General features: G+C 44.8%; 1 protein-coding gene across 1 annotated transcript; it reads left to right on the forward strand.

The window, feature by feature from the left end:
• The first annotated feature begins 623 nt into the window (after window positions 1–623).
• LOC140913228 (membrane-spanning 4-domains subfamily A member 15) lies at window positions 624–14,969 on the forward strand. Its single transcript, XM_073349250.2, has 6 exons — window positions 624–896; window positions 6,517–6,636; window positions 8,505–8,561; window positions 10,609–10,737; window positions 11,650–11,763; window positions 14,837–14,969. Exons 1-6 carry the CDS (start codon window positions 624–626, stop codon window positions 14,927–14,929), a joined length of 786 nt encoding a protein of 261 aa, XP_073205351.1. The 3' UTR covers window positions 14,930–14,969.
• Window positions 14,970–16,618: the final 1,649 nt, after the last annotated feature.

Below are 16,618 nucleotides of genomic sequence, written 5' to 3' on the forward strand. Positions count from 1 at the left end.
AGGTGAAAAGTTCTGTGCAAAGGAGACCCTTTCCACACACACAAATATCCACTTAATGGAAAACAATTTTCAAATGAAAAACAGTTTTAATAGAAAAATTTTGGCCAGCTCTTTCATAAATGCTTTTGGGTCTGATCCCATGCCTTTGAAGTTAATGGGAATGTTTCCTTCACTTCAATGGGAGCAGGAGCAGGGCCTTTGTGCCAAAGGACCTGAGTAAATTTCACAATCTATCAGCCCTAGGATAATCAATTACACAGCTCTGGAAAATTCCATCCTGAAAAGTTAAAGATCCAGAAAGTTAAAAGCACCTGGAAATGAAGGGGTGGAATGGAGACACTAGAGCTCCGTGGTTGAGATTTTAAAAGTTTAATTTAATGGGAGTTGTGTGGCTGAATCCTTGAGTCAGCTTTTGGAATTGCAACCCTTATTTGTGGGTGTTGCTTGTGCTCCAATTATAGCTGCATGAGAAGGACAAAATCCTGACAGGGACTCAAAAGTGGTTGAGCAATAAGTAATGAAGATTCCTACTCAGCATGGCCCAGGGGCTAATTTTGGAACCAGTATTATTACATATGCTTTAATCTGGGCCAATCACTCTTTTATGCAGCATCTTCACCATCATGGCAGCACCAGGAAGCACAGCCAATGGGGTGCTTGTGTTCATGCCCCCAAACAGCACTGGCATCGTCCAACAAGGCCAGGGGGTCTCTGGTGGCATTTTTCAGACTCCTGAGATGGTGCAATGTGGGCCTCAGCAGTTCACAGTCATGAACCAACTTGGGAACCAACCTCTTGGGTCAGTGTACCCCAGGAGTCCCGCTGAGCAGGTCGCGCAGCTGAAGAAAGTAGGGATGATGGAGATATTCCTCAAAGCACAGCCCAAGGCCCTGGGGGTAAGTGTGATCTTTGCTCTCAGTCCATGAGAATGAGTCATTTTGATGCAGAAGGGCCTACACAGGTGGATAAAGGCCTGAGCATGAGCAAACTCCAAACTCCACCCTTTTCTTTTTTACTTTAACCAACAGCTTTATGGGAAGGATGCATCAAGCCAGTGCCATCAAGTGACTTGGAATCTCTGAGACCAAGGGTAGATCTGACCTCTTCTTGAGACTTCATTGCTTTGTGGGGGGGAAGGGAATGAGAAGAATACATACAGGGTTCCAGGGGCAGTGAATCCTATTAGCTGCCCAAACAGGGAGAAATGAGGATTAATTAAGCAAAGGAGAAACAATGGGGGAAAGGATGATAAATCAACTGTTTCTGTAACTAAATGAATGAAACAGCCCCAAGTTGGCAGGGGCCATCTCGGGGAGGAAGGGACTGCAATTCAGCTGGTGTAAATCGATGTAGCTTCATTGTGCTAATTCACTCCAGCTGAGGATCTGGTCTGAGAAAGAGCAGTTCAAACCCAGGGTCCCTCTCTTAGTTACTGCAGTGCAGAGCTGATTCCATTCAGCCTTGAACTACTAGTGAAATCAACCAACCTGCAACTTCTATCCATCAGTCGAGAGGAATATGCCAATGCTTCTTCATTTATTTATAATTATGTAAATAAATAGGCAAATAAATTAATAGATTAATAGATTTTAAGGCCTGTAGGGACTACTAGGATCATTTAGTTTGACCACCTGTGTATCACACACCAGAGAACTTCCCTGAATTAATTCCTATTTGAATTCAAGCATATCTTTTAGAAAGGCATCCAGTCTTGATTTTAAAATTATCAGTGATGGAGAATTCACCACAACCCTTGGTAAGTTGTTCCAATGGTTAGTTACCTTCAGTGTTAAACATTTGTATCTTATCTCCAGTCCAAATTTGTCTAGCTTCAACTTCCAATGATTGGATTTGCTAGACCTTTGTCTGCTAGATTGAAGAGCCTGTTACTAAATTTTATTTCCCCACAGAGGTGCTTATAAATTGTGAACAAGTGAACCCTTAACCTTTTTAAGATAAGATAACCAGATTCCTGAGAATGTGCCGGTTTGGACTATCTTGTTGCAAAGTTAGGGCTCCTCTGGCTCAAAAGATCCAAAATCTCTGCTGGTGTACATAGTCACAGACCCATCCCTGTCAGTGGAGTTTTGTCCCACAGCAGGGAATTTGTTCGGAGTGGTTACTGGATCAGTGAATGTCAGTGTGGTGATGTCAAGGTTCCTTCCCCACTCTGAACTCTAGGGTACAGATGTGGGGACCTGCATGAAAGACCCCCTAAGCTTATTCTTACCAGCTTAGGTTAAAAACTTCCCCAAGGTACAAACTTTGCCTTGTCCTTGAACCGTACGCTGCCACCACCAAGTGTCTTAAACAAAGACCAGGGAAAGAGTCCACTTCCCCAAAAATATCCCCCCAAGCCCTACACCCCCTTTCCTGGGGAAGACTTGATAAGAATCCTCACCAATTTGTACAGGTGAACACAGACCCAAACCCTTGGATCTTAAGAACAATGAAAAATCAATCAGGTTCTTAAAAGAAGAATTTTAATTAAAGAAAAGGTAAAAGAATCACCTCTGTAAACTCAGGATGGTAAATACCTTACAGGGTAATCAGATTCAAAACATAGAGAATCCCTCTAGGCAAAACCTTAAGTTACAAAAAGACACAAAAACCGGAATATACATTCCATCCAGCACAGTTTATTTTACCAGCCATTAAACAAAAGGAAATTAATGCATTTCTAGCTAGATTACTTACTAATTTAAGGAGTTGTGAGGCTGCATTCCTGATCTATTCCCGGCAAAAGCATCACACAGACAGACCAAACCCTTTGTTCTTCCCCTCCGCCCCCCGCCTCCAGATTTGAAAGTATCTTGTCCTCTCGTTGGTCATTTTGGGTCAGGTGCCAGCTAGGGTACCTTAGCTTCTTAACCCTTTACAGGTGAAAGGGTTTTTCCTCTGGCTAGGGGGGATTTTATAGCACTGTATACAGAAAGGTGGTTACCCTTCCCTTTATATTTATGACAGGTGATCTGTGGGTTTCTTGTACATAGTTGTCTGTAGGGTTCCAGTGTTGAAGCTGAATTGTGGTGTCCAGGAAGTTGATGTTGGTGTGGGAGTGTTCCAGAGAGAGTTTAACAGAGAGGTGAAGGTTATTGATATTATGGTGGAAATCTATGAAGGAGTTTAAGTTGTCTGTTCAGAGGATGAAAATACCATCTATGTATCTCAGGTATATCATTGGTTTCATGGTACATTTTCCAGACATTCTTCTACAGGATGGCCCATGAAGAGATTGGCATACTGGGGACCCATCCTAATACCCATGGCTGTTACTATGGTTTGAAAAAGCGTTTGTAATTGAATGTAAAACTATTATGGGTGAGGATGAAATGGATGAGTTTGGCAATGTGTTTGTGGTAGGTATCTGAAGGTTGTCCATTGTCTTGTAAATATTTAAGGCAGGCAGCTTTGCTGTTATTGTGAGGGATGTTGGTGTATTGGGAGTATCAAGGATGGCATTCTGCGGGACTTCATTGATGTTGCAGAGTTTATGAAGGAAGTCAGTTGTGTCCTGGAAGAAGCTGTCCCTTTGTGTGGTGAGTAGTATGAGGATGGTTTCTGTGAGACCCTATATTCCTTCAGTAAGAGTGCTGTGGCCAGATATGACGGGTCTGCCTGGCTTCCCTTGTTTGTGTATCTTGGGAAGCATGTACAAGGTCCCTGGGGTGGATTCATGGTGGATGAGTCTGTAGAGTTTCTCTTGGAGCTATTTGGGGAAGAATTTGAAGATTTCCTTAAATTCCTGGGTAAATTGTGGTGTGAGGTCATCTTTGAGGTCTTTATAGTCGGTGGTGCTGGAGAGTTGTCAGTTGGCCTCATTAACCATAGTCATCATGGTTGAGGATTATAATGGCAACCCCTTTGTCTTCTGGTTTCATCACTCTGGTGATTAGATTTCAGGGACTGTACAGCTGTTGTCTCGGCAGTGGAGAGATTGTGATAGAAGTGGTGATTGTTAAGGATTTCAGTAAAAAAAATTTGAAGCAATCATAGAATCATAGAATCATAGAATATCAGGGTTGGAAGGGACCCCAGAAGGTCATCTAGTCCAACCCCCTGCTCAAAGCAGGACCAATTCCCAGTTAAATCATCCCAGCCAGGGCTTTGTCAAGCCTGACCTTAAAAACCTCTAAGGAAGGAGATTCTACCACCTCCCTAGGTAACGCATTCCAGTGTTTCACCACCCTCTTAGTGAAAAAGTTTTTCCTAATATCCAATCTAAACCTCCCCCACTGCAACTTGAGACCATTACTCCTCGTTCTGTCATCTGCTACCATTGAGAACAGTCTAGAGCCATCCTCTTTGGAACCCCCTTTCAGGTAGTTGAAAGCAGCTATCAAATCCCCCCTCATTCTTCTCTTCTGCAGGCTAAACAATCCCAGCTCCCTCAGCCTCTCCTCATAACTCATGTGTTCCAGTCCCCTAATCATTTTTGTTGCCCTTCGCTGGACTCTCTCCAATTTATCCACATCCTTCTTGAAGTGTGGGGCCCAAAACTGCACACAGTACTCCAGATGAGGCCTCACCAATGTCGAATAGAGGGGAACGATCACGTCCCTCGATCTGCTCGCTATGCCCCTACTTATACATCCCAAAATGCCATTGGCCTTCTTGGCAACAAGGGCACACTGCTGACTCATATCCAGCTTCTCGTCCACTGTCACCCCTAGGTCCTTTTCTGCAGAACTGCTGCCTAGCCATTCGGTCCCTAGTCTGTAGCTGTGCATTGGGTTCTTCCGTCCTAAGTGCAGGACCCTGCACTTATCCTTATTGAACCTCATCAGATTCCTTTTGGCCCAATCTTCCAATTGGTCTAGGTCCTTCTGTATCCTATCCCTCCCCTCCAGCGTATCTACCACTCCTCCCAGTTTAGTATCATCCGCAAATTTGCTGAGAGTGCAATCCACACCATCCTCCAGATCATTTATGAAGATATTGAATAAAACCTCAGTGTAATCAAGTGTGGTTTTGTCTGCTCTGTGGTATCCAGTCTGATGATTTTTTTCTGATTGTCAGTGATGATGTGGTAATTATGAGTAGAGTCATCAATTCTTTGAGTGGAGATGGTAGAATAATTTTTCCAGTTCTCTACATGTTAGTATGGTATCAGGTTCTGTTGTAGGGCAGAAGTTCAGTCCCTTAGAGTACAGAAAATTTCAGCTGCAGTTAGAGACAGTCTTTGTGAAATGATGTTTGGCTGTTGGGTAGTGTCAATGTTGTGGGCACTGGTGCCCTGGTTTCTCCTGGAGGTGCGGTTGTGGGTTGTGGAGTAGTTGTAGTTGGTTCCACTTTTTGTTTTTGTGTTGAATACCTGTCATCAGATTTCTTTGATGATTTACAAGTAACTTTCCTGGGCTTTTAGTTCCAGTGTGTGGGAGCACATGAAGATTTCTTGTTTGAGATGCTCCCTTCTGGAATATATGAGGTTCAAAAAGTAGTTCCTTCATTTTTCTGAAGTCCATCTGCAGAGCTTTTCAACATATTTGGAATTATATGTAGTGGCCAGAGGGTTATGATGGTGAGATGTCTGAGGATGATATTTTCTGTCTTGACTTCTCTCAGGAAGTAGATGTCGCTCTTAAGTTTTGTTTCCTTTTTCTTCATGCTCTGGAGTTTCTACTTCAGATAGCAAAATTTGTTATCTTCCATTATTATATGCAGTGTTGTTGTAGCTATGTTGGTCTCAGGATATTAGAGAGACAAAGTGGGTGAAGTGATATCTTTTATTGGACCAACTTCTGTTGGTAAGAGAGAGACAAGCTTTCGAGCTCACACAGATTTGCTTCTCTGATTCATTCTTTGGTGGTGATTCCTGTCACTGTTGAGGGAGTCACTAGGGGAACCACATTTTTTCAATGGGAAATGTAGTTTCCGCAAAATCAAAATTTTCCATTGAGAAAATCAAAAACAAAATATTTTGTTTTGGGTTGGGACTTCCCAAATCAAAGTGCTTCAGTTTGTCAAACTGAACTGAAATGTTTCCCCTCAGGTCAGTTTGACATTGAAACGGCATCCACCTGAGCTGCTACAAAGCCTCAAGGAAGTTGTAGTTCAGAGGGTGGTGTAGGACTGGCTCCCTGTTCCAAACTACGTCTTCCAAGACGCACTGCGGTCTTCTCTTTTACTGGACCACTATGGTATGTCATGGGAGTCCCATGATTCCACAAATGTAGATGTAGTCCAGCTAGGAAGTCTAGCCCATAGAAGAGAATGGGGACACTAGGCACCCCAACTACAATTCCCACAAGGCAACACACTGACTCAGGTGGACTCAGTCCAGCGTTAACCAAGCCTAAATGAAATATTTCAAGTCAGTTTGACAAACTGAAACTAAATGTTTCAACATTTCCAAACTGAAATTTTTCAGTTTTCAGATTAAAACAAGTCTCTAGAGATTAGAATTCCCCACAGGATGGAATTTTCAATTTCCGATCAGCTCTGCTCAGGACATGGTGCTCCACTCCTCCACCAGGTGGCATTGGCTCCTCTTACTACCCCATTGTCTTCCCACAGGCCATCCAGATCCTGACTGGGCTGATGCTCATTGGCTTTGGGGGTGTCTCTGCAGTTTTCATCCGACACTACGCTTCCATCTCTTTTATTGGAGGATATCCCTTCTGGGGAGGACTTTCTGTGAGTAGAATAAATGGAATCATTCATAAAATGATGGCATGGCCACATGGATAAATAATCACTGTCTATCATTAATGCTCTACCCATCTATCAGGACTGAAGTGATACACATAAGATAAACAAAGGGCAAGATGGACACTTCCAGAATCTTAATGCACTTTCTAAACATGAGTGAAATACACCTCATAAAACACTAGTGAGTTAGATATTATTATCCCCATTTTAAAGATGGGACATCAAGGGGCTAATGGAGTCACCCAAGGTAATGCAGTTGGATTGTGGCAGAAGTGAGTATAGAATCCAGATCTCCTGATTCCTCCTCATTTACTTCAAACTTCCTGTATGTATCAAGAGACAATGCAGACTGTAGCTATGGTCGATAAGAAACAAATACCTAGTACAGCACTACCAAACTCAACCCACAAAGGGAAAGTGACAGCGTGCGGTCAGCTCAGGAACCTGCAGCAGATGTCACTCCACTGGGATATGGTAAAACGTTAGTCCATCTAAACTAGCATGCCTCTTAGTCTGCTGCCACGCTTGCTGCTGTCACTTGGTAGATCATTGGCCCATCTAAGGTGCTGACCTATTTTCTGCCATTACAGCAGATCATTCATCTGCATCATGCAGTGCCCCAGATCAGGCTTCAAAATACCTTCCCCATGTTTGTGTCACCTTAGACCCCCCCCCAATAAAACCCACCCACATGCACTTGAAAGACAGGTGCCTTCCACCAGCTACCACTCTCACAATCCCTGCTACCCCACCTTGCCTGTTCTACACGTTGGGTGTCCTAGCTTCTCGTTTTGAAAATCTGCTCATCCTATTCACCAAAACTGTCTTGTTGGGCTGCTGTTAAGGACCAAGCTCCTGTGAAATCCCTGCCTTAACCCCTCTGCTGGCCCAATGTTGGCACTCAGACATCTGTGAAATCATTGGCTCAGCACTTCTGGCTACTGGGCTGATGCCAAAACCCAAGCCTTTGTGAGGTCACTGTCTGAGCACCCTAGTTTACTAGGCTTAGCTCAAGGCTCAGGTCTCCATCCTTTAGTGAATCTCCTGGCTGAACTAGACCCTGTTAGGGTTTATCTACCCGGAGTGGGGAAAGAACCTTGGCTGATGAGCAAAAAGGGCAAATCTCCTTCCAGGTTCCAAACCAGGGACCCGTTCAACTGTCAAATGAAATTGGTCACTGGTCTGCCATAGAAAGTAGAGTGTGGAGGTGACAGCAGGGGTCACTGCAGGTCTGGACTTTATTTAGCATGTACATAGTCATCTAGCCAAGTGATGGCATCTTCAATGGCGTGATGCAGTTCTTCTAGGCCACCGCTGGACTGAGGCATGTTAGCACTGCTGGGAGGCTGGGGAGGACAGCACTGGAATAGCAGGGGGTACTGCAGGTCAGGCTTGAGATGTGGAGGTGCTCAGATACCATGGTGATGGGAGTACTATACAATCTCCATAGGTAGAGAAGTAGGCGTCAGATGGCACAGCTGCACTGAGTGGAAGATGGGGTGAGGAACCTGGTGACTTCCTGAGCTCTTCTCAGGACCATCCTTTCATTGCTCTATTAATGGAGAGAGGAGCAAGAACTCAGAAGGAGAAGAGAAGAAGAGGAGGAGGAGAATCTGTGGGGAAGGATTATGATATGGGTGTCACCTTAACAGATTAGATTGAAGTGAACCTGGATGGCAGCATTATTAGATGGAAAGTGCTTTCTAAGCATTAGGTATAATTATTATGACTGCCCCTGCTGAGGGAAGTGTGTCATTCTTTCCCTTTGCTTCCATCACATACAGCCTGTCTTGGAGGAGTGATCATTCTTGTAAGTGTGAAATATGAATGACGGTTTTCTCTTTCCTGGGCAGTTTGTCATTTCTGGATCCCTCTCGGTTGCAGCTGAGACTCATCGCAACACCTGTTTGGTGAGTTTCTAGATATTGTTTCCTCCTCTTCCCTAATGTGGGGGATACTCAGAGTTTAGCTCTGCTTCGCCCAGGGCACTATCCAGGAAGAGAGTTGCTGATGAGAGAGCAGAGAGCTTGTTCATCAAGAATATGGAGAAGGAATGTTGGAGAGGGAGAAGGTGGGGGAGGTAATATCATTTATTGGACCAGCTTCTGTTGGAACATGTGTTGGAGAGGAAGACAGAAGAGACCAATGGGGAGCTGGAGGAGAAATGGGGATACTTTAAATCACTCCCTGCCGTCTGCCTCAGTATTCTTAGTGATGCTGAACTGAGAGCCAGTAGAGCTGAGTTAATTCCTCACTCTGCCGGAAACCTTGGGCAAGTCTCTTCACCACTCTGTGTTTCACTATCCCTCTTGTGTGTTTAGATCATAAGCTCTTGGGGGCAGGGACTGTATATGTGTGTGTATGTACAGCACCCTGCACAATGAACAACCAGTCTCAATTGGAACCTCTAGCTGTTATCATAGTAAGAGTCAGCCGGGCTTATCTAACTTTCCCAAAGAAGTTCAGGGTTTGAGTTGAGTGTAAGGTTCAGGCTGGTTCTTATATCTTCTTTCTATTAAATTTTTATTTAAAATTTCTCAGTATATACTGTGACAAAGTTCCTCCTCTACCTTGGTGGGTCTTGCGCTTATTGGCAGATTTGCTCACCTTGGAGCTTCGCGGCAGCCCTCAGTTTGGCCGTTTTCATGAACCCACAGTCCAGGTCAACTCCTCCTGTGTCTGACCAGGAGTTGGGAGGTTTGGGGGGAACCCGGGCCCGCCCTCTACTCCGGGTTCCAGCCCAGGGCCCTGTGGAATGCAGCTGTCTAGAGTGCTTCCTGGAACAGCTGTGCGATGGCTACAACTCCCTGGGCTACTTCCCCATGGCCTCTTCCCAACACCTTCTTTATCCTCACCATAGGATCTTCCTCCTGGTGTCTGATAATGCTTATACTCCTCAGTCCTCCAACAGTATGCGTTCTCATTCTCAGCTCCTAGTGCCTTTTGCTCCCAGCTCCTTACACACACACCACAAACTGAAGTGAGCTCCTTTTTAAACCCAGGTGCCCTGATTAGCCTGCCTTAATTGATTCTAGCAGCTTCTTGATTGGCTGCAGGTGTTCTAATCAGCCTGTCTGTCTTAATTGTCTCCAGAAGGTTCCTGATTGTTCTGGAACCTTCCCTGTTACCTTACCCAGGGAAAAGGGACCTACTTAACCTGGGGCTCATATATCTGTCTTCTATTACTCTCCTGTAGCCATCCGGCCCAACCCTGTCACAATACAGAATAAATAAACTATATGGACACTTCTCATAATACAGTAACCCTTTGCTACCTAATCTTAGCTGTACTTGAAACATTTAATTATTCATATGTATATATATAATATGAATGGTTAAAATATAAATCAATTATTTGTATTATACAATTTACAAACAAGCAAAATTTGTTTATAAAAATCCAACTAATTAAACCAAAAAAATTAAGTTAACCTAAAGAATAGAAGCAAAGTTCAGAGGAGGGGATTAGAGATGCGGAGGAAATGAAATGGGTAAAGAGGAGGGAGAAGTAAGGGAGCTCATTCGTTTAACAGGATCATTCAAATACTTCCAGGAGAGCATCCCATATCTCTGAGAATTTTTCTTGGGTATGTCTGTTACAATACACACGTCTTTCCGTGGTGGCCACACTTATGATATCTATGCTCCAGTCATCAATTGTTGGTCATTCTTTGGATTTCCATGCTTGTAGTACTGGTCTCGTAGTACTAGTGCTCTGCTTAGCCAATGTTTTTCAGATTTATTCACCTTCCAGTTAACATCCATTAGGGTTAAAATTACATTTTTGGCTGGTAACACAATTTTATCTGACAGGAAAAAGGTGACTCTGCAATTAAGTTCTGCCCAAAACATATGAGTGCTGGAGCATTCTCAGAACACACAGGTGGGCTGGTTCTTATTTTAACCAAACCTGTTCTCTGCCTACACACAGCCTGACCCTCTGCACGTCTCTTTCAGATGAGAGGCAGCCTGGGAATGAACATCACTAGCGCCATCTTCTCAGCCATTGGGATCATTCTCTTGCTAACGGAGCTGATTATTAATGCATCAGATTACAGCTACACTTATGAAGTATTTCTTTTGTTGGTAAGTGACAGACTCTGCCATAGAACCATAGAAGTATAAGGCTGGAAGGGACCGAGGTCGTCCAGCCCATCCCCCTGCACAGAAGCAGGGTTACGTCTACCTGGAGCATCCCTAACAGGTTTATTTAAAATACCAGGTACCTGGAATTGTCCCAAGCCTTTGACCCCAGGGTAGAAACTATCCATGTCTTCAGCTCCAGACTTTCTGATTTGGTTCTGCTGGATAAAGCCAGTGTCAAAACTCCCGTCAATGTTAAAAATCAGGCGGGGACCATGTTTTTCTTCTGTTTTTACAGCACCAAGCACAATATGGTCCTGATCTATGACTGGGATTTCCAGGCGCTTTCAACATACAAATTTAGAATAACTCCTGTTGATTTCAGCAGGAGTGGACCCAAATGTCTGTTTTATTTTATTTAACCCCACTTTGCACGGATGGGGCACTGTGGCACAGGGGAGTGAAGCCACTTGTCCAAAGTCACATGCAGGAAAGTGGTAGAACTCAGAACTGAACCCAGCTCTTCTGAGTTCTATTCCATTGTTTGAGCGACTAGGCCACACAGCCTCCCCTAGGCTTTATGATCCTCCATCTTCACAAATGGCTGCATCTCAGGGACACTGATTCCTGTAGATCCAAGAGAAAACAGAAGTCTATGATCTCCTGACAGTGGTGTGGCTCCAGGCATCACAATTACCAGGGCTGCTGAACAGTTTCAATGAGGAGAAGAATTCTGTGTGCCTGGGAGGAGGGAAGAACTGGAACCGAATTTCTGCATCCCCAGAATTGGACTCCCCACTACGTTCCCTTGGAGGGAAAAGAGGGGTTTTTATGTACCTCACGGCACCCCTGTGCAGTGTGTTACCTCTAGCAGTCAAAATTAATTAGCATCCCCTGTGGTTTTGTGCTCTCCAGAGTGCCGGGAAGGGGATCACGTTCATGCTGCTTTTGTTCACCATCCTGGAGTTTTCCATTGCCGTCTCAACCGCATACTTTGCATCCCAAGCCATCCGCTATACCCCCAACACTGTGAGTCTTTCAGCTCTCAAACGGGACGTGAGTCAGATCATGTGTTGAATGGAAGAGAAGATGTCTGCCTGAACAAAGTGCCCACCCTGATGGGAGGAGTGTCCCTGGGGAAGGACCTGAATGTCTCTTGGGGGGCACTGAAGGGGGAAAGTGATGGCCCTTGAGTTGGGCTGGTTGAAAATTTGGTCAAATAGTTTTCTTGATGGGAAATTGGGGTTTTGACTAAATGAGAATTTTAGCAGAAAGCACCTGCTTTCTTCACAAAATATTTCTATTTTGCCAAAACACTGAACACCTGAAAACAAACTATTTAAATACAAAGTGGCACCATGCTTCTTGATGGCAGTTGTAGTTCAGCTGCGGCATGCTCCCATTTTCCTCTATGGGCTGTGTTCTCTAGCTGGACTACATCTCCCATGATGCACCATTGCCAGGGCCCCTGTGACACATCCCCCTCCTCTCCCCAACAAAGGGAAAATGGTAAATCATGGGAGATATAGTCCTGCCAGTGACCATGGCTCTTAGAGGACAATAGAAGTTGTGATGCACCGTGGTTGCACGTTGAATCAAAATATTTTGGCGGTTGACAAACTTTTGTTGACATTTTTGGCAGAGGAAATTGCCCATTTTCTGGCCCTTTTTATCCTGATTCCTAACCAGGCTGCTAACACCATGGTCCAAGTGAATGAATTTTTTTTATGGGAGGGGGAAATAATCCCAGTTTTCACTGCCACCACATTGACCTTCATTGTCAGTGGTTTAATTTCCATATATCAGAGGGGTAGCCGTGTTAGTCTGGTCTGTAAAAGCGGCAAAGAGCCCTGTGGTACCTTATAGACTAACCGATGTATTGGAACATAAGCTTTCATGCATGCATCCGACGAAGTGGGTATTCACCCATGAACGCTTATGCCTTAATTTCCACAGGGATTCATTTTATCTCTCTGTGCCAGGTGGGGAGGAACAGGAGACTGTAACTGGGCCAGAACCTGAACTGCAATCCCTCGTTTTTGTGCCACTGAAAGTCACTGGCTGTCCTCAGCAGAGAATTCCCTTGGCACAGAATTCCCACCTGGCACCACCAGCCCTTACTCTCTTGGTGGAGGGCATGCACTGAGGGCACGGTCGGAGTCCCTTGTATTCCAGCAATACCTTGGGGGAAGAGGCGCCATCTTTCTCAGTTGCTGGGGGGTGCTCAACCCCCGTTCTGCCCCAGGCCCCAACCCCACTCCACATCTTCCCCAAGCCCCTGCCCCGCCTCTTCCTGCTCTGCCTCTTCCCGCCCTGTTCTGCCCCCTCCCCCAAGCGTGCCCCTCACTCCTTCCCATCCCCCACCCCTAACACCTCCTGCACGCCGCTGAACAGCTGAGGACGGCAGGCAGCAGGCGCTGGGAAGGAGGGGAAGGAGCTGATCAGAGGGGCTGCCGGTGGGCAGGAAGCACTGGGGGGAAGGGTGAGAAGCTGATCGGGGGGGCGGCCGATGGGTGCTGAACACCCACTATTTTTTATGTGAGTGCTCCAGGGCTGGAGCATCCACGGAGTCAGTGCCTATGCTTGGGGTCATCACCAGCCTTGATGTTTTAGAGCAGCTGTTGGGACTAACACAGAGCCAGCCATGGAGTCATGATGCTGCAAACTCCCCTCCCAAAAGCTACAGCTGTGGACATTCCCTAGAGGGACAATGTTTCTAGCCAGACAGCAAAATAAATGAATCCAGGCAACAAAAACTCCTTGTTTGGGGTCAACTCACTGCTGTGATGCTGGTGTAGAATCTGACCTTCCCAAGGCTGTCTGCCTCCCATTCAGCAGTTCTCAGGGCGGTTCCTCTGAGCACCTTTGCATAACAAAGGGAGTAGCTGAGGTGAGGTTGACCCTTGTTGACCTGGGAGTAAGTAATCTCACACACTGATGGACTAACATTTTCTCAAACTGTGGTAAAACTGTGTTTTTATGAAGACACCCCCCCACCCCCCGTTTTTGTCTAAATTTTCCACAGACCTTTTTTATTTTTTTCAGCAGCAATTGTAATACTAGAATATTTTGACAAAACCAAAATATTTCAGTTTGGAAATACTGCCATGGTGCCTGATAGGGGTTGTAGTTTGAATGCCTCATGTTGCCATTCTCTTACGTAGGCCAAGCGCCTTGGCCTGACTACAACTCCCATGATGCGAAATTGCCTCCCCTCTTGGTGAAAGGAGGTTGTTGTATCCTAGGCATCCCTGGTCCTGGTGTGTCATGGGAAATGTAGTCTAGCCTGTGTTCCTGACCCATAGCGAAGAATTGGGACACCAGGCGACCAAACTGCATCTCCCATGAGCATCTCCAAATTGAAATCTTTCGGATTACAGGCACTCTTTTGAGGTGAAAAATTTAATTTTTCCCAGGAAACGGGATACTTTTCATGAAATATTTCACAGAAAAGTTTGGGGTTTGTTCATTTTTGGTTCTTTTTGTTTTGTTTTTTGGAGGGTTTTTTTGTTTTGTTTTTTAAAATCAGCATTTTGACAGGAAATTTTCAAGCATCCCTAGCAAGAAGCACAGAGGAATGCTCTGTGGCATAGTGAGACCTACCACATTAACCCTTTAAGTGCATCTCAGCAAATCTGCTGCAGTCAGGACCCAAGAGAACTTCTAGTTTCTTTATCCAAAATGTCATCACTATATCAAGAGACCAGAGTTATGTTCGTGACACCTGAGACCCATGCAACTACACAAAGAAAATCCTACCAATAGTGAGTAGGGGGTTGATAGTGATGATGGCACAGATTCATCCTTGTTGTAATGCCAGTCAGTACAGGAGACTTACACGAGGGATGCACCTGTCCCAGTTATACCAACTAGAGGGATTAGGAAGACGATGGTGGTAGTGTTGAAAAATGTGTTGATGAAAGGGAGTGGAAGAGTGAGGAAGGTGATGGGGGTGAGCATGGAAGACTGAGAAAGGTGATGGGGTGAAGAATGTGAGGAAGATGATGGAGCGAGAATAGAGGGGTGAGGAAGGTGATGGTTGTGGGGATGAGAATGGAGATAATGATGTTACCAGTGAGGACTGATCTCTTTTGTTCTGCAGGCCATGTTGTTCATGCCATATGTTGCCAATGCAAATGTTGGGGTTCCTTCTGCACAAATGCCCTCTCCAGCACCTCACACCAATGTGGCTTAGACCCCAAAGATGAGACCGAGTAATGGGCTTCATAACGAACTCCTACCAGAGATTGCTACAGCTGTGGCTCCTATTGAGAAGTAAAATCCAATGTAAATGAATTACACAAAGTTCTGTATTAATATGCCTAGTAAGGAATCTATTTGTCAAAAAAAAATGTACCAGACTTTTTTTGGGGGGGGGTCTGTATTGTTACAGACATACTTGCTGACCGATATTTTGAAATAAATTACCAAAATAATTGTAACTTGCATTAGTATATTGTGATATTTTAACAAATAAAATATATGCAGATTGTTCCTTCCTGAGTGCAGTGCTTTGAATTTGTCCTTATTGAATTTCATCCTATTTACTTCAGACCATTTCTCCAGTTTGTCCAGATCCTTTTGAATTTTTATTCTTTCATCCAAAGAATTTGAAACTCCTCCCAGCTTGGTATCATCCTTAATCTTTATAAGTGTACTCTCTCTGCCATTATCTAAATCAGAGGTCAGCAACCTTCGGCACGTGGCCCATAAGGGTAATCTGCTGGTGGTCCATGAGACATTTTGATGACATTGACGGCCCCCCGCAGCTCCCAGTGGCCGTGGTTCACTGTTCCCACCCAATGGGAGCTGTGGGAAGCGGTGGCCAGCACGCCCCTGCGGCCCGCCGCTTCCTGCAGCTCCCATTGGCCAGGAACGGCAAACCGCGGCCACTGGGAGCTGGGGGGGCTGTGCCTGTGGATGGTCAATGTCAGCAAAATGTCTCGCGGCCCACCAGCGAATTACCCTGATGGGCCGCATGCGGAAGGTTACCAACCCCTGATCTAAATCATGGACAAAGATATTGAACAGAACGAGACCCAGAACTAATCTCTGCGGGACCCCACTCAACATACCCTTCCACCTTGACTGTGAACCACTGATAACTACTCTCCGGGAATGGTTTTCAGTTATGCACCCACATTATAGTAGCTCCATCTAGGTTGTATTTCCCTAGTTTATTTATGAGACAGTCATGTGAGTCAGTTTCAAAAACCTTACTGACATCTATATATACCACATCTACCCCTTCCCCCATCCACAAGGCTTGTTACCCTGTCAAAGAAAGCTACTAGGTTGTTTTGACATGATTTGTTCTTGACAAATCCATGCTGACTGTTACTTATCACCTTATTATCTTCTAAGTGTTTGCAAATTGATTGCTTAATCATTTGCTCCATTATCTTTCTGGTTACTGAAGTAACCTGATGGGCCTGTAATTCCCCGGGTTTTCCTTATTTTTTTTTTTTTAATGGGAACTATGTTTGCTCTTTTCCAGTCCTCTGGAATCGCACCTGTGTTCCATGACTTTTCAAAGATAATCGCTAATGGCTCAGATATCTTCTTCAGTATTCTAGAATGTATTATATCAGGTCCTGCGACCTGAAGACATTTAACTTGTCTAAATAATTTTTAACTTGTTCTTTCCCTAGTATAGCCTCTGATCCTACCACATTTTCACTGACATTGACTATTTCAAACGTCCAATCGCTACTACCTTTTTTTGGGTGAAAACTGAAACAAAAAAGTCATTTCCACATTTTCTGTTATTGTTCCCCCGCACCCTCCATTGAGTAACAGGCCAACCCTGTCCTTGGTCTTCCTCTTGCTTCGAATGGATTTGCAGAATGTTTTCTTGTTACCCTTTATGTCTCTAGCTAGTTTA

This window comes from Lepidochelys kempii, chromosome 6, assembly GCF_965140285.1.
Source record: "Lepidochelys kempii isolate rLepKem1 chromosome 6, rLepKem1.hap1, whole genome shotgun sequence".
Lineage (NCBI taxonomy): Eukaryota > Metazoa > Chordata > Testudines > Cheloniidae > Lepidochelys > Lepidochelys kempii.